This window comes from Bidens hawaiensis, unplaced genomic scaffold (genome assembly GCF_021521415.1).
Source record: "Bidens hawaiensis isolate Kalapana, Puna unplaced genomic scaffold, B.hawaiensis_p1.1 tig00010855_1, whole genome shotgun sequence".
Lineage (NCBI taxonomy): Eukaryota > Viridiplantae > Streptophyta > Magnoliopsida > Asterales > Asteraceae > Bidens > Bidens hawaiensis.
This window is the reverse complement of record NW_027491838.1, coordinates 853311-875933: the sequence shown is the minus strand read 5'-3', so window position 1 is coordinate 875933 and position 22623 is coordinate 853311. Positions and strand designations below refer to the sequence as shown.

At 36.1% G+C, this 22623-nt stretch overlaps 3 protein-coding genes across 6 annotated transcripts; 1 reads left to right on the top strand and 2 right to left on the bottom strand.

The window, feature by feature from the left end:
• The first annotated feature begins 383 nt into the window (after positions 1-383).
• On the top strand, positions 384-5380 carry LOC143536646 (protein BREVIS RADIX-like). Its single transcript, XM_077030586.1, has 5 exons — positions 384-537; positions 3846-4186; positions 4453-4582; positions 4681-5012; positions 5092-5380. Exons 1-5 carry the CDS (start codon positions 427-429, stop codon positions 5168-5170), a joined length of 993 nt encoding a protein of 330 aa, XP_076886701.1. The 5' UTR covers positions 384-426; the 3' UTR covers positions 5171-5380.
• A 664-nt stretch (positions 5381-6044) lies between these two features.
• LOC143536671 (cyclin-dependent kinase F-4-like) lies at positions 6045-12756 on the bottom strand. 4 transcript variants are annotated; one of them, XM_077030607.1, is made up of 17 exons: positions 12675-12756; positions 10458-10698; positions 9806-10375; positions 9639-9717; positions 8977-9045; positions 8662-8890; positions 8112-8214; positions 7981-8033; positions 7821-7887; positions 7448-7556; positions 7255-7323; positions 7095-7163; positions 6930-6996; positions 6732-6854; positions 6626-6657; positions 6461-6536; positions 6047-6370 (listed from the first exon to the last, which is right to left on the bottom strand). In XM_077030607.1, the coding sequence occupies exons 3-17, from the start codon at positions 9811-9813 to the stop codon at positions 6159-6161; spliced, it is 1365 nt and encodes a 454-aa protein (XP_076886722.1). In that variant the 5' UTR covers positions 9814-10375; positions 10458-10698; positions 12675-12756; the 3' UTR covers positions 6047-6158. The 4 variants fall into 4 exon arrangements, with proteins under 4 accessions (XP_076886720.1, XP_076886721.1, XP_076886722.1 ...); XM_077030608.1 differs by having other exon boundaries at positions 7255-7320; XM_077030605.1 differs by having other exon boundaries at positions 6045-6370; positions 7821-8033.
• A 5319-nt stretch (positions 12757-18075) lies between these two features.
• On the bottom strand, positions 18076-19274 carry LOC143536666 (serine/threonine-protein phosphatase 7 long form homolog). The gene is made up of 4 exons (XM_077030602.1): positions 18957-19274; positions 18802-18911; positions 18418-18594; positions 18076-18307 (listed from the first exon to the last, which is right to left on the bottom strand). The coding sequence occupies exons 1-4, from the start codon at positions 19272-19274 to the stop codon at positions 18076-18078; spliced, it is 837 nt and encodes a 278-aa protein (XP_076886717.1).
• Between the last annotated feature and the right edge of the window lie 3349 nt (positions 19275-22623).

Genomic DNA, 22623 nt, shown 5'->3' with positions numbered 1-22623 from the left:
CTATAAACATAATTTATTTACTTAGCCTTTTTATATAGAATATAATATAGTATTTATTAAAATCATACACTATATAAATAATGTCACATTTATAAATAATATGTTAATTTATTTTGTTTCTAATCAAGCTCGGTATATTAAATTCAAACATGCTTATCACACAGTTTTTATCTTCATACGAAGCTCGTTTAACCTCCGCCTGATTCAAAATTTTAATAAGTCGATATAAATTAGCTCATGAACGACTCGAATCTTTCATACATACAATATTATAACAATTAATTAACTTCCAATCAATAATAAATCAACATTAAATACATTACTACTTTCAAACCATATAATATTATCATTATTATTCACCTCCAAAGGTGCTAAAGTTTTATTCTTTATGTGTTCAGAGGAATTAAGCAAAAAAGACACAAGAGGATGCTGACGTGTATAACATGTTCGAAGCAACAGATAGAAGATGAGAAAGAGGAAGTGGGAGCGCGTGGGACTGCAAGCAGTAAAGAAGCCGTCAAAGGTCTGACGGCGCAGGTTAGCTTCCTTTACCTGCTGTCGTTCTCTAAAATACGCATGTGCGTATGTTAGAAATAATATTTATATTTGTCCTCTTCCTAGAGTTGCCTATTACTAACAGGAGTCTCTTTGCTTTATCTGCTTGTTACCCTTGTTCTATGTATCTTTTTTCCACAAAATATTGCTCAGACCATGCTTATGAAAACATTTATTACCTCCACCTAATAATAATAATATTATTTACAAGTTTTTTTTTTTTTAATTATTATGTTTGCAAAATGTGGCATCAAGTACAATGCGGTCGCAGGAAGTGAAGATTTGGGCTGGAGACCGCAAGGTCTCAAGTTTGAAATTGATTCCTAACGTGTTTAACTGCAGCAGGCCTTTGGCCGACGGATTTTCTCCTAAACAGGAGATGATGAGTTCAGGCTGTCTAGCGTAACAACGTTGGTTTTTCAAAAAAAAATAAAAAAAGTACAACATGTTGCATAACATCCTTAAAAACATTACATAGGTTCATGTGTGACAACTGTTTAATCCATGTTACAATTTTGGATGATTCTGGTTCTAATTTAACTAAATTGTTGCTATATCTAGTTTGGAATTAAAAGGGGGCCCACATGATTTTTGTATTATCAATGGTCGAAAAAATGGGGATCTGTTGAGATTTTCTTTTATTTTTTATTAAATGAAAATAATGCAATGAAACTGCTACTCTAATTTAGGCTTTCCTTATTTAGTTTGAAATAAATGTTTTTAAGTGCAATTATTAACAGAATACCCAAAATTGACATAATTATATTAATGTTTGAACTGCCCAAGAAAGTTGGTGGCTTCTTTTCTTTTCTGATTTTTCATCAAGAGAACTTTTTTTTCAACAAAAATGAAAGTTTACAGTGGTAGATAAATTGTTAGTTGCATCAGTAAATATTGGCTGCTGCATTAAATTGATGTTACTTTTTTTTAAATGTTTGTGAACCATTGTCACTTTAAGTATCTTATACTTATATTAATATAATATATCACATAGCTCCCTATAGGTCCTTTGTACCCACATGCACCATATAAACTTGCTTTTGACACGTGATCAACTGACAAATAGTTTGTTGAAATGAACTGCAACTAGAAGTTATAAGACTTGTAATGGATTGGTCCGGCAGGAAACTCGTTTATGTTTGTTTACTTTATTAACGAACGAACATGAATAAACAATCTAGTCAAGTTTTAATAGCCTTTTAAGCCATACACATTGTTATTTACCTTTACTATTAATTTGACATTTTTATGTACAAATTTATTCATAAAAATGTCCAGTTATGTTTTTAGGTTCATTGTACTGTTAACGAACTACATAAACAAAGACAAACACGATCTTTTTTCTTAGGGAGCAAATACAAACAAGAAAACCTTGTTCGTTTAAATGTTCTTTGATCGTTTGTTCAATTAAAGTTAATGAGCAAGCACGAGCGTGTCCTGTTCGTGTTCATTTAGTTTATTTACCAGCCTACTAGTGTAGTATGTTTATGGTTTGAGATTCTCTTGTTACTTTTATTTAAAAAGAATGTAGGACAAGAATCTCAAGTATCAAAAAAGAGATGGTAGATAGAGTGAATGATGGTTAAATTTTATTCCAATCACACATGCAAAAAGAAGTGGATGGAATGGATATGTAACAACAGTATATCTTAAGGAAAAGACAGCACAATCATGTTGGGAAAAGTGACACACGAGTGTCTATGTTAGGCTGAGGGGTGTGGGGAGTTCTAACGGCGGCGCGAGTGGGGGCACCAGCCAATAATATTGTGACGTGTGGCAGAGAGAGAAACTGGATAAGGGGGGTGTTGGAGCCCCCGCTGGAGCCCCTGGCCCTGGTGTGGAGGGGCTCCAGCAGGGGCTCCAGCGGATTTTTTTTTTATTTTTTTATAAATATATTCAAAAAACGTATTATTAAAAAAACTCATAAATTATTAAAAAAAACACACATTAAAAAAAAACACATTAATATCTAAAAATAAAATAAAAATTAAAGTACTAAAAAAACATTATTCTTATTCTTCGGCTTGGTCTTCTTCGATCAACCTCTTTCGGATACGTTCCTTTTGCTTTTCCATCAGCATTTGATCGACCGGATTTAGGTTACTGAAGTCTCTTGTAAGGAAGTCCAAATCTCTCATTCGACTTTTTTCCTTTTTGTCATTAGAGACCACCAAATTGTAAACCGCCAAATCATCACTGCCACTTGGTCTCATACGACCGGCGTTCCTGTTGAAAAGATTAGTAAACAAGCCGACAAATTTTCTGATTTCGGACCACCGACCCGAAATCATATCGGCGTTTCGCTCTGTACTCCCAACGAGCGTATAGAACGTCTCCCTAACCTTTGTCCAAAAAACCTTGCTTTTTTGGTAGTCGGCTGCAAAATGAATAATTAAATTAGATTTCCAGTTAACTTTTTTATTTAACTTTTTTATTAAAAATCATTTTTAAAAACGTTAAAACAATTACCGCAACGCCGATCCTCAGAAATGACTATCCAAGCCCGACACAAGGCTTCCTTCTCATCCGATGACCACGGAGTGGTTTTCCGTTTCGTCCTCGGAGTCGAAGCCGGTCCCGGCCCGTCCGTTGCAAGTTGTTTTTTCCGGTGGACGCGTCTTCTTGCTCCCGTAGCATCACCGTGTGATTCTTGTGTCTCTGGAACAACAAAGTTAGGAGACGGTTGTATGTTGGATGGTTGAAAGCCGGATGTTTCTTGCGGCCCCGAATAAAACATCGGTTGGTCTGGTGACGACCATAAATCCTCGTCAATATAATCTGAATCTAGGTTTGGGTACCAATTTCCAGACATTTTTGGGTATTATATAGGAGTTTGGGATATTATATAAGGGTTTGTAAGGTGAAATTGTGTTTTGATATGGTTGAAATGGGAGTAATTTGGGGTATTATATAGAGGTTTTAAGGGTTTTTTTTTAAAAAATCGGAGCTCCAACGGCTCTTTTGGGCGGGCCCACCGGCATTTTCTCTCTCTTCTCCCGCGACCACACTCACGCCTGCTTGGATTTCCGCGCTCGCGCCCCGCTCGCGCCCCGGCTCGCGCCCCGGTGGTGTGGGGTTAGCGCCCCGAGGCGCGAGCGGAGGGCTCTCGCGCCCAGGTTAGCGCCCCACACCCCTCAGCCTTAGACCTACCATTTAGAATCTTTGTCTGTTTCTCACTGACCCCTCACATCCATTCAAACATAATCCTAGTTAAGAAATAAGACACATAATAATAATAATAATAATAATAATAATAATAATAATAACTAAGGTTGTATTACAATGTGCAGATCAAAGATGCATTAAAAGTTTCTGGACCTTCAAAGGGCAAACCACCTATGCCACCTGGCAGTTACAAGAAAGGCCAAAGAGGGTACCCTGATTTTGAGACCGGGTCCGGTGGGCCCCACTATACGCAACAGGGAAGCTCGAGCTCTACTCCAGCTTGGGACTTTACTAGCAATGACCCTTATCATGAAAGTGGAGGATTTGAACCCCCTAGACAATCGGGTCATTTGGTTTTGGAAGATGATGAACCTAAAGAGTGGATGGCCCAGGTCGAACCCGGGGTACAAATTACTTTTGTTTCGTTGCCTGATGGTGGGAATGACCTTAAACGGATTCGGTTCAAGTAAGAACTTGTTTTCTAACTGCTTTTTGGGTCTGTAAACGAGCCAAACGAAAATGAACGAGACATGTTCACGTTTGTTTGTTTGAGTTGACTGAACAAAAGATCAAACACTCACAATTAGACGAACAAAGTTTTTTTGTTCATGTTCGTTTGGAAAATATTGGTTTGTTTACAGGCCTAGTTATATTTATTCCATTTTAGGACTTTTAACTTGTTTCTAAAACAAAAGCTGATTGACATCTTTTGAATTATTCGATACGTTAAAGTCGAGAAATGTTCAACAAATGGCAAGCTCAAAGATGGTGGGGCGAAAACTATGACCGCATAATGGAACTTTACAATGTTCAAAGATTCAACTGTCAAGCTTTAAACACGCCATCTCAATCTGAAGACGGGGTAATAACCAATAAATCAATAATTAGTAACTAATGAATATTAATTAATAATAATATTATTATTATAATAAGTTATATAAACGTTTATAAATTATGCAGAGGGATTCTATTTACTCAAGACTCGGCCTAGCATCAGCTAGAGAAAGTCCAATGATGACACCAGCAGCTAACAAGGAATGGAATAGAAACTATGGAGGCAATCAGCCTTACAATGTGGGGCCCAATGGTTACGGGCCGGGTGGGTCCAAGGGAGAGGGGTCATCAATGGAGGCATCAAGGACAACAACCGACTCTAGAGACGAGCCTTCGGTTTCAGTTAGTAATGCTAGTGATATGGAGTCTGAGTGGGTTGAGCAAGATGAACCGGGTGTTTACATTACTATCAGACAATTAATGGATGGCACTAGAGAGCTGCGTCGTGTTAGATTCAGGTAACTGTTTATTCACTTGACACGTTTATTTATTAATTATTATACGGATTGTGTAATCGGGTTTCTTGTGTTGATGCAGTCGGGAGAAGTTTGGTGAAGTGAATGCTAAACTCTGGTGGGAACAAAACAGGGAGAGAATACAAACCCAATATCTATAATTATATACATTACTTGAACCTATTAAGTATTAGCCGCGGTTGTGAGATTGAAGAATATAGAGCCAAGATCAGGAAAGATCTTAACTTAGTCGAGGTTCGTCATCATATACAAGCATTGGTCACTAATCATACTATTATCGGGGTTTTAGAGGATGGATTTTTTTTCTTTTTATGGTAATGCGCGGTTTTGGGCGTTGAAAACTTTGTTATTGTTTTATTTTTGTAGTATCCGTATTTTTAAGTTAAAATATTAGATATGAGCGATTTGCTCTTTCCCTTTTTGGATTTATTTCTTTTCGGCGTTTGAAGTGGCTTTATTGTGATGCGTCGATTGTAAGTCGATATTTGTGGTTTTAAATTTGTTGCTTTTGAAGAAATTAGGGTTTGTGGGGTGTTAATTACGGTGCTTAATACCATGTAATCCATGCTGCAATTTTTTTTATGAAATGACTGGTTTGACTATTTTTGTTCGCTAAATAGAATTATTTGGGTCAAATCAAATCAAACGATGATTCAGTCTCATGGTATAGAGGCCGCAACCTTTCATCGCCACTAAGCAGCAGTAAGCGCTTTAGAAAGAAACAAAGCAACCAAACAAGTTTTAAGAAGTCTTATTCCTATTTTAGTACTTTTCATTTCGAGAATTTTTTCTCCGATTAGTAAAGGAACGGAGAAACTTTTTTAAAAACATGTTTCAACTTTAGACTTGTTACACAAACCTAACAAAAGCAATTTGAAATTTCACTGATTTCAACTACAATACCTTTATTGGAAAGTTGCTACGGCAACTTAAGAAACAAAATCAAACTTCATGATATAAAAATACGACCAACAAGACACAAACAGGGTTATAATATAGCAGACACTAAAACTTATTTCCAAACCAGATACGACTCAAATCACACCAGTACAAGACTCTCTCACAACCAGAAACACAAAACACAGCACTTCGGTAACATATTTAGGCAAAGAGCATAGAATATAGTTGTTATCCCGCCACCTTACTGCTATAAACTTGAGACCTTCCAGTAAACAAGTCTGATGATCTACCATGTGCAGCCACTCCTGCTTTCATTGGTGGTGGAGCTGGCGGTAGCAGCCTCGATCCACCGCCTCTTCCCGACCCAATCGACATATTTCCCAACTTTTCAGCTGTATCCCCGATCCCGTGTCCTCTTCCCTTCCCCATATACATTCCTCCTGTCACATTAATATACCAACAATGTGTTTTTCATCACCAAACTCAAAACGATCAAATCATGTATTTATATCTAATGAACGGATTCTTACTCGGATTGTTTTTGTTGGGTGGTTGGTATTTTGGTTGCCTGGCAGTGTTCTTATTTGTCTTTTCACTCACTCCATCCTGAAACCAAGAAACAAGATGTTAATAACGGAAATACTGACTGAACATATATAGAAGTTGAGATTATGAAGTAATGTTTAATCACACACCGATCGATTCATTTCCAGTCTACGTTGCACACCTGTAACAAATTTAAGCAACGCATGAGTAAACAAAGATCACCTAATGATAAACAAAATATAATAAATAGATCACCGGCGCCTAGAGATGCGTGCACTTTGGCTGATGAAGCAATAGTGTCCACTGACTTTGAAATAGGCATAGACCCTGGGTATTTCTTGACACATTTCTGCTCCACAACCTTCCTCCCGCTTACTCCTGCTGCAAAACCTCATTACATTACAATATTTTTCAACAAATAATAAAAAAGAAATGCAAATGAAGCCAACAAACCAGATGGAGGTGTTCTTGCGATAGTAGTAGATTTAGGACGAAGTGATGACGGAGCATAGTAACAACTCTGCATATTTCAAAAACAACGGTTTAGTGATCTTCAAGTACATATTTACAAGTTTAACCTGTAATAATATGTTTATTTGCAACTTGTGTGTTTTTTACCTGAAAGAAAGGATGTTGAAGAGCTTCTGTGGCTGTAGGCCTCTTACACGGATCCCAAGAACAAAGTGACTAGATAAAACACAACAACGAAACATATACAATTTTTAGTTTGTAAATATAAATATATAATGTAGTAATAAAGTTATAAACTAGGGCTTACTGCAATCAGGTTGACTGCTTCCTTGCTTGCAGATGGTATCAATGAAGAAAGATTTACACCACCAAGCTGCTAAGATAAGTGAACTTTTGCTCAATTATTCGGCTTTTATAAATGCAGGAATTCACAACATTGAAAATTTGAAATTAATAATTTTAAACAGATTTTATTATTATAATAAAACAAAAGAACTAACCTCTGGAAACAGGTAATTGATATTACTCGCAAGCTCAAGCCCCTCGGCCCAAGAGCTTTCTGTTGGGCTGCCTATCACACTGCAAATTTTGTAAATTTCATCCGCTTCACTGCACACACAAAAGAAGAATAAAAACATTCAGTTACATATATTTAAGTTAAAACAGTCAACTACTCCAATTCCCTAACTCTTGAAAATAATAATCAAATTAAGGAAACAATAATCTAAAGCTTCATCATATTAGCATTAAATGAAAGTGCAGAGTAATGAAAAGCTAACTCTATTTAATAAACCCGAAAAACATGATTAGTAGCTCAACACAATGATCATGATTAATTATTAAACTGCAAGCATTAAATAATCAATCATTCACCTTGAACCTGGAAAAAGTGGTCGAAGAGTAAACAGTTCAGCCATAATTGCTCCCATTGCCCACATATCTGTTAATTGCGCCACAAAAAAAAATAAAATAAAATCCATATGCATATGAAAAAATATCATCATATATATGAACATATGATTCATCCACTCACCAACTGGAGGGCCATATGTTGCTGCCTGAAGAAGAACCTCAGGGGCACGGTACCTACCAAATCATATTTCAGCAACAGGTAACAAACAGAAAACGGACATACAAAGAAAATAAAAAAGATCAATCACTTACCAGCGTGTTGAAACATAATCAGTGTATGGTGGTTGGGAAACAATTTCACGTGCAAGACCGAAATCGGCTATTTTTATCACATCCTTGGAAACAAGAAAGTTCTCTGCGGCATAACACAGAATATGCAAACATTTAGCCAAAAAAAAGCAATAAAATAAATAGTAATAATAATAACTGCTAGGCAGTTGCATTTATGAGATTAGTGTGCAGGGGTATGATTGTCTTTGCCTTTGTATAGTTTGTTAGAGGTGGTTAGTTTGCATTGCGGCCCTAGCTTAGGTCACTAATGTATATATCTTTGTCTCTCTTTTCCTCTTAGTATCCTCAATATATAGAAGATACCATGATGAAGAGAGACAAAAATAAATACAATAGTGACCTCAGATACGACCAAAAAGCAAACTCACAACCTCTAAGAAACTATACAAACAAAAAGTTAACATTACCCCTGCATACTAATCTTCTATGTACAACCGTCAACAATAACAATAATACAGATTACAGAACATTAAGAAATTATCCAATTTAAGTTTAAATGTATGACAATCACCTGGCTTAAGGTCACGATGGAAGTAACCATGTTGATGCATATATGCAAGACCTTGAAACACTTGAAAGCACCAGTTTTTAATTCTAGCTTCCAAGAAAAACTTCAGTCTATCTTTCATTAGTTGGTAGAGACTGCATTCCATGTACTCAAACACAAAGTATAAGATGTCATTTTCTCTCACGACTTCCTTAAGCTTCACAATATTAGGATGATTCATCTTGCGCAGAGACTGCCAACATACCAAGGGTGGTCTAGTCAGCTACATATTTACATACAAGACAGTGTTGAAAAGCATGATTAAAAAGGTTATTTTACCTTGACTTCTCTTAAGTTTATGCATTCTTCCCATGAATAATACTTCCTCTTCATTTTCTTAATCGCAACCTGTAAAAATAACAAAAATATAAATCATCTTCAATTTAACACAGTCAGTTCAATTACCAAAAAGTAGGGATATAAAGGAACCAAACAAACACGATTGCACGAACCGGGCATGCTTGTTTGTTTAACTTTAACTAAAGACAGATATACGAACAAAACTTGTTCGTTCATTAAGAAAATGAACTTGTTCATGTTCGTTTATTTAGAAAATCAACTTGTTCATGTTTGTTCGTCAACAAACAATTCACAGACATAAAGAAACGATGAAATGAATAAAACTTAACACAGATAAACGAATATGAATGAACATAACAAGCATCTGGCTATTAAAAGTAAACATGGATATTAATGTGGGCCCAAAAAAACAATAAAGAATAAACTATACTAAATTGTAATGGTGATTTTTAAATTAATAAAATAGACTAAATTGTCACGAGCCTAACAAGTGAATACATAAATGAACATAACAAACATAAACTAACCAACATAAATGAACATAACGAACAAACATAAATGAACACTCACAAACATAATTGAATAAACAAGGCATGCATTCATGTTACAGGAATACCAAAAAAAGGCTAGTAGAAACTTACCCTTTCACCGTTTTGCTTATTTAAGGCTCGCCAAACAACCCCAAAGCTTCCATTACCAACTTCTTTGATTATCTTGTACCTGCAAAAGAATACATCCAAAACCATAATTATAATTTCATGATCATCTGGGACATAAATCACAAACAAAGAAACAATAATAAGCTTACCTTTCCATTTTTCCGTATGCAACTTTGTAGCACCTTATTTACGAACGAGAGATACAAACATAGAAGAAGAAATAACAGCTTAATCTTTAAAACAACTATAGAACTAGATAATATTACTATATCCACCCTCAACTTTCTTGATGCATGATCAAAAGAGCAGTATGCTTCTGATGGACAGGCTTCATAGCCTTATTCATAAAGAACACCAGATCAATGACACCCAGACATTGAATAGGCATATGTAAAAGAGAAAACTGAGAACCGCGGGGCATCTTGATGCTTATAAAAAGTTGAAATTTTGTAGCAAAAAAGAAAGCCTCTGAAACTATTGATTCTGTTGTTGGATCTTCAGCCAATACAAGTTTCTTTGTAAATCTAAGTGGAAAATTCACAACTAGCAATTAAAGGTGTATGAAAAGTCATCATTTACATGCAAAGTTCAGCCTGCATTCAGAGATCATAGTCAAGTGTTAGCAGAGAAAACTGGAAAACATATAGTGAAATAATTGAATGCTTGCCGCAGCAAATGGTCTTGGAAAATTCTGAAGTGAGTATTGTATCGGCAGCGCCCTGAATAATGGAACAAATACGGTGAAAATAGTCTTACTTGTGAAAGTGTAAAGATCTCGGTTAATAGGTGAAAAGGGCTTACTTGTCAATTTTCACTAAAAGATCCAACACCTATGTCATAAAAAACTTGCATTACGCCTGCTAAACTACTTGTATACAAGATGATCCCTAGGTGCAGTTAACAAAAGAGAAAAGTGGGAAACTTCTTGGAATGAGAGAACGCCAATCAAGAACCTTCTGGAATGAGATAACCTGATTCTGGAAATAATCTGACAAGGGGTTTGCTTGCTCCATGTCTCACGGGGAATTAAAACCTTTACAAACTGAAAAAAAAAAAGTATGTTAGAATGACAAAACAGATAACTACAATTAGAAGAGAGAGCAATACCCAACCTAGGTCTGGCAATTTCTAACATGAAACTGTTAACACGACATGGCACGGATATTAACAGGTTTGATTTGAGCTTAACAGGTTTCGTGTCTTAAAACAGGTCGAACTGGTTAAGACATGTTTAAATTCGTGTCTTAACAGGTTAAACACTTGCTAACTTGTTAATAACCTGTTGATATTTTTATTTAATATTGTTTATTTTTTATTAAGGAATGTTATGTATTAAAGATGAATTCTATGGATTTTTGTTTAAGACATGTTAAGGATTATTATATTGAGGTTATTCATTTATGTATTTACTAAGACTTTTAGGAACTTTTAACAATTTTTGTTTCAATAAATATGCATTATTAATTGTGTCTTTAAACAGGTTCCTAAACAGGTCGTTTCGTGTTAGCCTGTTTCTATACAAGCTCGTGTTCGTGTTTGAAAAAATTGCCACGATTAGTTATCGTGCCGTGTTCGTGTCTAGCACCACAGGTATTCGTGTCTTATCGTGACTGTCTGACATGTTATGTCAGCCCTAACCCAACCATACAAATCACATCATTTTAAAGAAATAACCGGTCAGTTTCACAAGGACACTTAATTTATATTAGACTATTAGAGTGCAGAGCCGTTTACAAATGATAATATCTTTAAAAACTACTAGCACAAAAACAAGAAAAGTATGTAGTGAACAAATGTGACAAAACAAGCAAATGTGATATTGATTTTCCATTTTCAGTGTGTTGATTTCAATTTATGAAATTATGTCTATGGCATGGAGCATAGAACTAGGAGAAAAACAACTACAAGCATGCAGGATGAACGTTAACTAGAAGAAACACTTAACAAATATTTGTCATAAACTTTCTACTTCAGTTTCAGCTTCCATGACTCAGGTATCGCAATTCAAATCATGTCAAACAGTTAATGAAGTTAAAACATGAGGTTATAAACAAAAAAAACTATAAGAAGAGTAGTAATGACCAAAAAACTAGGCAAAACAAATGTTAACAAGAGTACCCTTCTCTTAAAATTCATACCAAGTATTATAACTTTGCATGAAAATGCTACGCTACATCACCCTCTCCGATAATTATGAAATTGTCTGAATATAGGGTAGCTAAGAAGTCTTCTTTACCCTTAAATATATTTGCTAATACTACTATGATTGCTCAATACACTAAGCTGCAGGTTCATAAATGCGTAACATCACAGGTCACCTGTTTAGTAGAAGATACGAACATCATGTTAATCACAATTCCTACAAAATTACATGCCGATAAAATAATATTCCCATCTTATTCATTATAAGACATGCTCATAGACATTATTACAACGCTAAAACCTTGGCAACCACACGCACCAGACATCCTTGTGAAGTTGTGATCCAAGATACGATACAGGTTTTCATTCTTAATATGCATGACCAATTAATTAAAATGTAAAGTATGACCCGTAAATAACATCCTAATATATTCTACACAAAAATGAAGTGGCATATGAGGCATCTAATCTAAACCTAATAAAGCTATAAAGTAAACTAATCTAGTATAACATACCTAAATTTCAGAGAACAGATGCAAAAGGAAACAGGTACAATAACGCAGACACAATCACAATCATAATCATATCTCTAACAATCAGTTTACATCGTTATCACCGATTCACATAGCACCTCAATTTCCATATATGAATACCTAATTCAAAACCTACAAAAAGATGTTCAACCACAATATTCATCATCATCATTCTAAAGATCTGGCCACCTAAAACGTACCTAATTGAACGAATCCAGCTGTAAATCACTGTATACACAAATAGAAACCAGATCTAATCGAGCCGAGAACGAAAACAATACAGATCTGATGCGATATGAAGGAATTAAAGAGGAATAATAATATTATTGGAATTGATTGATACCTTGGGATTGACTCCAGAGCTGGTGAAATGAGAGAGAGATGAGAAGAGACCTCTCACCCACCGATCGATGTTGTGTAAATTAGGGAAGATGAGCAACAAGGAAACCTAATTATATATATATTATATTGACAGCTTCAATGTGTGTGTAGAGGTATATATAGATTGATACCACGTGGGTGTATGTATCGGTGGTGTGGGGATGATATGATTGAGACTAGACGACCAATAATGGCAATCCCACTTAATAAGCCAATTCATTATCGGTTTGGAGATAGGGTCTAGGACTAGGGGTGTTGTTTTTATCTGGATGGCAAACCCGATCCGAATTCATCTTAACCTGTTTCTTGAATAAACCGAACCCGACTAAGATGGAACACCAGGTATCAAAGGCGTTGAGTGGTCCACTTTTTCCGTGACTCTGAGTAGGCCTTTCTTTGTCCAACTTGTGTGTCAACGTGAAGGAAGATTATGTGAGAAGAGAGATGTGGTATCCGGCAATATACGATAATTGATGCTTTGTTGCTTTTCTACTATGCTACGATCTTTCTTCTCTTACCCAAGACCCAAAGGTAATATTGAAAATGATAAATAAATGAATTTTATTTCTTTAATTAAACGTTATTATTTTATTAAGATAAAAAAATAATGAGTCGGGTGGTGAGCTTGGAGATAAAATATGAAATAGGAAATGGATATGGGTCTTAAGATTCATGAACTTATACTATATAAACCCTTAAACTTCCTTAAAACCCTCATTCACGATTTTTTTAAAAAAATAATGTTATTTTTAAAGTGTTGATCACAACTAATGTTATCTTCAAAGGTTAATCACATATAATGTTTTCTCCATTAGGAATGGCGATTTGAAGATGGAAAGTATAGGTGTGTAAGAGAATGTCTGAAAAATAGTACAATTGCCACTGGGAACGACGATTTCAAAATAAAAAAAGTATCATTGTCATTGCTAACGCGATTTGTACCAAAAAGTAATGTAGTACCATTGCTAACGGTGATTTGTACCAAAAAGTAATGTATTGCCATTTCCAACAACGATTTCTACCAAAAAGTAAAAGTGTTGCCACTATCAATGGCGATATCTACCAAATTTTTGCAAAAGGTTCACGGGTTTGCATAATTTTTCTCATACACTGTAATGATTTAATTTTGTAGAAGGAATACAAACTCTACAAATGTTTACAACTATTATATAAATAAAAATAGTCCCTACTCACAAGCCATTCCTACCAAGTCACAAAACAAGCTAAAATGCTTGCTCTTATTTTTGTTCAGTTATATTGGGGTGGTAATGTATCATTCGAAAACGAAATGATTTCGTGTGATAGTTCCACGAGAAATATTACCGTTATTATCAAACAACAATTATTATATGAAGAATTTTTGGATTTGATTTGCCTCCATCTTCAAGTTCAAAAAGAACTTTATAAGCTTACTTTGAAGTTATACTACACTTATCAAAGGTTTTCTCAATCATCGAGATATTCAATAACCAGAGCCTAGGCGTGTTGTATTTCTTAGTTATCAGCGAGGGTTGTGTTCGCCCTAATGTTCACGTTATTATTGAGCCAATATTTTTCATCCAACAACCTAGTTGTATGGACATGCTTCGTGAGTTTTCTTCTCTATCTGAGGCTCCTCAGCAAACACTTTATCCTTACCAAGGTTTTATGGACCCAGTTCAACTTGAAGTTGGTCCGTCTACCAACTTTAATGATATGGCTAATTTCGGTGATGATTCAGAATCGGAATCAGAAACCGAGCAACGTAGTAGTGAGGATTCTGAAGCGGAACCGTCATCAGCAGAAACCACTGATGGTGAAGGCCCATTTTATGGTGAAATTATCCCACAACATGATTCCACAAATATACGTGAATTCTCACACAACAAAGTGAGTTATTCTAACGCTTCTGCAGAACTAAGAGCCTATGAAGCCCCTAATGATGACGACAATGACCCAGATAGGGAGGTGTGGAACAAAGAAGTTTCTTACGTGGTATGCGTGGGTATGTACTTTGAAGATAACGATGATGTCATGCTTGGTGTTCGTTCTTGGAATATCAAATGTGGTAAAGATTTGTTTGTGGTTGAAAGCACACGTAGTAAATGGAGAGCAAAATGCTACACACAAAATCCCAAGTGCAACTCAAGTTTTAGTAGCGGTCCACCATGTAATTGGTATGTCTATGCCGTTAAAAAGAGAAATGATCACATGTGGCAAATTGTTCAATGGGTTGATTCACACAATTGTTACGGGACAGTAGTTGGAAACAACAACAAAAGCTTGAAATCCAAACAAATGCAACATGCATTATCCACAATGTGCGTGAAGACATTGCATATCCTGTAAAACATATTCGAGCCTTTATAAAAAAGAAGTTACACGTTGATATTTCTTATAGCAAGGCATGGCGAGCTCGGATAGAGGCGATAGAGAGGATTAACGGTTTTTGGGAAAGTAACTTTCAGGAGTTACCGCGGTACATTGCTGCATTACAAGCGTCTAACCCTGGTACTATTGTGGAATGGTTACATGCTCCCGTTGGATCCTCTGAGCGCTATATATTCAAATATGTGTTTTGGGCATTTGGGCCCGCAATTAAAACATTTCTTCACTGTATGCCTATTTTATCGGTTGACGGCACGCACTGGAAGGGATCTTATCGGGGGAAAATGCTAACTGCGGTCACGAAAAATGCAAACAAATACATCGTGCCTGTTGCTTTTGCCATTGTTGATGAAGAGACGGTGGAAAGCTGGAGATGGTTCTTTACACAACTTTGGGTGCACGTCGCAGTACATCGGGGGAAAAAGTTAAGTGTTATTTCGAACAGACACAAAGGAATTATTAATGCCTTAAAAAATCTTCAAGTATGGAGTGAAAACGTTGTTCATTAATATTGTTTAAGACACATTCGAAGCAATTTAATGCAGAAGTTTAAGGTGTCGACACTAAAAAAGTTGTGTTGGATTATTAGAAGCACCACACAACTTAGGAAGTATAATAATTCAATAACTGCAATGTCTACTGAATCCCAAAGCGTGGGAGTATCTGAAATCGATTAATGAGGACACGTGGACACTTGTAAAAGATAAAAATTATCATCGTTGGGGGAATCTAACAACTAACATTTCAGAGAGTTTTAACAACGCGTTGGGAGGGATAAGGCTTATGCCAATTAAAGCCATTATTAACTGTACATTTGAAAAATCTGTGGAACAATGGTTGAAGAACACTGAGATTGCATATAATTGTAACACGAGGTTACCCCCTCGCACATGGACCTGGTTTGAAAAGCGTGATGCCCGGTCACGTGGACATCAATTAAAGGAGGTCGATTACAGGCGAGGGAGGTACAAGGTCGTCTCAAATATACAACCAAACTATACAGGTGGAAACAATTACACAGTTGAGTATAAAAAAATGCTAATGCACTTGTGGTAAGTGGCAAATGCAAAGGTTTCCTTGCTCACATGCTATCACAGTTTGCCATAACAGAGGGGATTCTCTAGAAAGCATTGTTCATGAGCTGTACACAACCGATGCTTACAAAGCACAATATGATGGTCAGTTTTTCCCATTAGCGCAACCAGATTATTGGACGGACCCGGGTTGGAGAGTTAAAGGAGATACCTAAAAGATTACCACATCACATGGCAGGAGGCGATCAAGAAGAATTCATAACAAGATGGATGTTCGGCATCCAGACCAACCTAGAGATTTTAGATGTGGAACATGTAAACAAATTGGTCATAAAAGCAACGCTTATGGATCATCACACCAGTGAGTATTGTTAATTTTGCGCTTGTAATATATAAATGTATTTATATGTTTTATATTGTTTGTAACTGCATTTTATTTTTGATCATCACACTATTTTTTTCATTAGTATCAATTAGTTAATTTCATTAATATAAGTTCATACATCGAAATAGAAAACATCACACAAGATGGTATACTAGGTGCCACATGGAGGCCGCTTTCCAGCATTTTCACGTTGTCTTCTTCTAAGTTGTCCTTCCTAAGCCCTTTCTTCTAACGTCTCAATCTCGGGGTCCCACACTTGATTTAAGTCGATCTCTAAGTTTCTCCCTCCTGAAGAATGTTTTCCTCTACTTCACGTGTTGCTCTTGGAATTGGAACGTGAATATACCCAGGACCTGTGAATTGATCCAAGTTGGAAAATGGGAATTGGGAGATAGGAGTAAAAAAATATGGTTCGGGTGGTTGGTTGAACTGTGATGAAGAACCCCCCCCCCCCCCCCCCCCCATCTCAAAACTTTGATTCGAACCCATCAAAGATGTCATACTGAAACTAGAGTTCATAAGTTGAGACATTGGTTGTAACGGGTCCACAATTGCAATATGATTGAATGGACTAAGAGAATGATAATCCATTAGACTTGCATGAATATGATGTGGGCCACTAGTCACTTCGCCGACATGACTCTGAAGCGGTGAATGTATCTCTTTGCCCCTCGAGTTTTGTTGCACAACATTTACAAAACGAGCCCGTGGAGCGCGCTTTCTTGGTAACTGTTAAGTAATGGGGGGAACTTCACTGGCCATGGTATTTGTCTCAAAGGTAGGCCTATAACTCATATGATGTACCGGGGCATTCGCATATCCCATATATCTAGTTGCCAAATTTCTAACAGGTTCTTCATTAGTTGTTTGGAAAACTTGGCTCACACAATCCAAGCATAAACATAAGTGAGGAGACCTGATTCAAATTAAAAAGAACCTCTAGGAAGGTACCCTCGGCCGCCTATGACGGAGGACTTTTTTCCTCTTCTCTGAAATTGGGATTACCTCTCCCTTAATATGATATTCTTTTTGCGCTCTTGGTCTTCGAACTAGTCATTAATGGTCGGCTTCATTGGTACCCTTTCAGTATGCGTTGCGAACACTTTCATTTTGTGCGTCTCATATTCTCTATAGAAGCAAAACTCGAACGTCCTGCAAATATATTTACATATATATATACATACACACACACATATATATATATATATTATTTTAGAGATTGTTTAAAAAAATAATTAAATTATTCAAAAGTTAATAAATTTACCATACCAAAATTTGCACCTTCCTCCCGTCATTTGGAAATCCGTATGCGTTGTGCCCTGTATGTGTTGGGTTTCCTATGAGCAAAACTGTACGAGAAGTATACCACGGCATATATTCTGAACTGGCAATAATGGAATCAGATAATGGTTGAGTAACAACCAAATTGTGACGTGACAACCATAAATCAATGTAGTCTTATGTTCGGAGAGCTAGTTGCCAGTTCTTCCACTAACACGTCCACCACTTGTATGAAGATCTTCATAAATTTCCTTGGACATAAGTGTATTATGAGGGATCGGTTGAAGCATGCCAAATTATCTCAACACCCTACTTGGAAAGTGGGGCTCGACAATATCCCAACAAATGAGATATGTTTTGCTCCTCCAACAATCTTGACCATTCAGACACATTTCTGGTAGTCGCCATAGAACGTCATCATAAGGAAGCCAAATGAATGAAGACTCAGATAAAGAATTAAACTCCGACCGGAACGCCGGCAAGACGTGCGATGCAGTGTCCTTGTAACTTAATGAACTTTCTTGCCACCTGAAATTGTGTTTTTGAAGTATTAAAATATTCTTTTAGTTTAAATCGTTAGTTACACAATTGATATTAAGTCAAACCATATAACTTATATTAGTGTATTGTGAACGTACCTTGCACCATATGGTTTATTATAATCTAGTTGCATGTGCAGTTTTGGACTCGTGTAAGGCAATCTTTCCCATGCCCATAATTTCAACAGAAACATTGAACCACCAATCTCTGAAGTGTCCGCACTTGTTGACCTACTAAGATGTCTATACATAAATGCCAAAACGGCATTTCCCCAACTAAGATTGCCACATGTAGATAAATCATTTAAATAACTTAAATATTTGACATCAAGAAGATTGCTTGCAGTACCAGGAAATAGTGTTGTACCAATTAGAAGAAATATAATTGTCCTCGCGCGTTGAAGACATTCATCGGCAGTTGGATTATTAGGAAAATTTGATTCCGTTAAGTTTTTTAAAACATATGGCAAATTTATTTTTTGCCTATTAATAGCACGATCTTCTAACGTAATACCCATTAAACTATTAAACATCTCCTTAATTTCGTTTTCCGTAAACGTCCGATCATTACCACAAATTACTTGACCATCAACCTGTAAATCCCACAAAACCTACACGTCTTGTAATGTTACTGTTACCTCTCCAAAAGGCATATGAAAGGTGTTTGTTTCGGGTCGCCATCTTTCTACTAACGCGGATATCATAGCATTATCAATCCGCCTGTTGTCACACTGGATAACACCGGCGAAACCAGCCAAATGTATGTATTCCATAACTTGTTCTGGAATGCCCGTTTTATGAAGGTAGTCCCACAGCTTTTGATCACCCCGCCTTACTCGTAATAGCCCACCATCTTTTAATATTTCCGAGTTTTGAAATATATAATTGGCTCTATGTTTTCCACTTAGAAACAATAAATCATTAGTTAGCGGACCACCACTGTAACGAACCGCCATTTGTAGTGGCAACTAAAGATCAATAATACATATTATTCTTGTTTGTGAAAGTAGGAAAGAAACAATAATATGTTATGTTAATTGAATCTGGTAAGAAAAGTGGTCCATTATATATGTGTATAAAGAGAATCTTGCATGTGAATAAATGGTATGGTTGTGAAAGTAGGAAAGAAACAATAATATGGTATAAAGAGAATCTTGCACGTGAATAAATGGCAGGAGATTGCCAATTGGAATGGAAAATGGCAGGAGATTGCCAATTTAATGACAAATCTTTTCCTTTTTGCAGAAATTGCCGATACAAATGGCAATTCTTCTTTTTTCTTTTTAGAAATTGCCATTAGAATTGACAACACTTCCATGTTTGACTGAACTCGCCATTTGTAATGGTGATTCTTTTGCCTTTTTCAAACATTCTTTTACACACCTATACTTCCCATCTTCAAATCGTCATTCCTAATGGAGAAAACATTAGATGTGATTAACCTTTGAAGATAACATTAGTTGTGCTCAACACTTTAAAAATAGCATTATTTAAAAAAAATCCTCATTCACCATCCTAGCCTCCATACACACACAAACACTCATTTCATTCGGAATCAGATTCAAGCCGAATAAAGGCTTGTTCGTGCTCAATCTTCACCAAACAACAAGAAATAAGAACAAGATTCACGTGTTAATTCCGAATCCGAGACCAACGATGTCCAAAGGTGTACGTTTTTTATTAAAAGGTTTAGTGTTTGAGGTTGGTTTGTCATGAAACTTGGTAGGATAGTAAATCGGACCTTAGCATGTAAGAAAAACATAAAGTTGGTGAAAAAACGAGTTAACGGGTGCGGTTCAGAACAACCGGGCAATGTTCGAACCATGTAAAAGCAAGTAGACGAGGTTGTTATAACCTAGAACTCGTTATAATAGTAAAACAGATCATAAAGAAAGGTTAGAAGACAAAAATGGTTGAAAAAACAATCGTAACAAACCACAGCTCGGATCATAAAAAGGGTAGAACCGCATCGCATGGGAATGCGATGCGATTCATTTAAAATGCGGCTGGTTTCAGTAATGCGACGCGATTGGTTTCAACCAATGCGGCACCATTGGTTTCAGTCAATGCAAGGCGATTGGGTTTTAGCCAATGCAAGGCGATTGGTTTAAGCCATGCGATTACGATTCAGAACAGTACCCCGATTAGCTAAGTTAAATCAGTTCCCTGACTTGGGTAGTATGGCTTAGTTAGAAAGATAGTTAATTAACACATATCCTTGTTAAACAGTTAGTCGTGCCTAGTTGAAGAATGTGTTACAATTAATTCAGAAAGGAACAAAACTAGTTGAGTTTCTAGCCCTTTTCTCTGTTATATTTTTCGGGGTTGTGTGCATACTCCTATGTGCTTAGTTAATACATTTACCTTAAGTGGTAAGTGTATGCTATATGAATGGCTTATGAATGATATATGAATGAAATTGCAATGATGAACAGACATAGACTAGGTTAGGAGTATATATGTAAATGTATGTGTATCTAACTGTATGTATTGTCACACCCCAACCTAAGGCGGAAATGCCGGGGCGTGATCCAATTGCTCACAGTTCGAAGATACTATCATAATTATAAATGACAATATCTAATTAATTATTTTATTCAAATAATACACACAATAATCAAATACAACAAAAACAATTCAAATAAATAAATATAACAAGTTTAAATCCAAGTTTGTCTTCATTATAACCCTAAGGTCTTTCTAAGCGTCCATACTTCAACTTCAAACAACCTGCATATGAGTAGAAAATGGAGTTTTGTCAACAAATATGTTGAGTGAGTCTATCACCAATTTTGACACAAAAAATAATGTTAATATAATAAATAAGCAAAACGTAATAAATGCAGTAATGAAATCAAACAATAAGCAAGTAAGTTGTCGACTAAACCATTGCCAAGCGAATCGGGCGCCGGTAAATCAACCATAAGCAAATAATAATATGACTGTTGCCAAGCGAATCGGGCGGTGGTCAATAGAATGAGAACCCAATACATGGGGATATGCGGGACCTCTCCGAGCACGAATGCGCACATAAACAAGTAAGCACATAATAAGTAGATTTGATTAATCACACACAATTACACGTTTGCTATTTTTGATATGTATGTATATTTAGATATGTATGTATAGTCTGATATACGCATATGTCCCCAAAACGTTTATGAAAATTGAGTAAAATAGGGGAATGATAAAACTCACCTTAGATTAAAGGCAAGTGAGTACAATTAAGAATAAACGAGTCAACGGATAAGCGAGTCGTCCAATACGCGTCAAACGAGATAACTGATTATAACCTGAAACTTTGTGATATAAAACTATAAATAAAAACAAACTTAATGCCACTGGAATCAATCCAAACGGATGAGTAGAACTCTAGTTATGTTGAATTAAACGTTTAAGCGAGCTGGTACTGACTAGAATCCGAACAGTGATTCAGAAGTCGGGTTTTGGGCAGTAGTCTTAAATCATGTTACGAGAATAAAAGTCTTCTGGACCGAACGTTGAATCCGACCAGAAGCATGGGAAAACACAAAGTCAAACTTGTTGACTATTTTACCCTTAATCGGGTGTTAAAGCAATTGACTAGTCAACACCCTTCAATCACCGAAATTGATTGAAGTTTATTGACTAGGGAATATGTATGAACGATTTTACTGTTTACAACTTACCCAGAAAGTGAAAGGATTGATGAGAAACGGAAGTCAAAGGTCCTAAAGCAAGCAAAGTCAACGAACAAGTCTTGTATCTTTAACGAATATGCAAAAACCGAAGGGTTTGTGAGATGGCAGAGGCTAGTGACAGCTGGAGGAGGTGTATTAGGGTTAGATTAAAGTTTACAGCAGGGAATTATGATGTGTTTATATAGGAATAGCTAAACCGAACTAATTATAGGCTTTTTGGCCTGTTTAAGCAAGTATATGCGATTTAAGGAAAGAATCAATGAAATATACTAAAAGATATGATCTTGATCAGGGGAAAACGAATTAGGAGTTGTATTTTAGTTATATTATGATTACTTGGACCTTAATTCACTCAATAATGCTTAATATACAAGATTTTATACCTTAAACGAGTTTAGAAACGAAATCGAGTTAACGATCTGGTGCAGGTACCTCATAGCGCTGCGCGGCCAAGTGAGGGCAGCCCCACCGAGCGGCGCCCCGGTGCAAGGAGGTGAAGTTTAGTTTTTGACGATATTGGTCCTTGAAGTTTGTTATTTGGACATTTAATAAATCTTTTATGCATAGTTTAAGAGTTTGAACAATATATAAAGTATAAGGGTCTAAAATGAACTTGTAATATTTA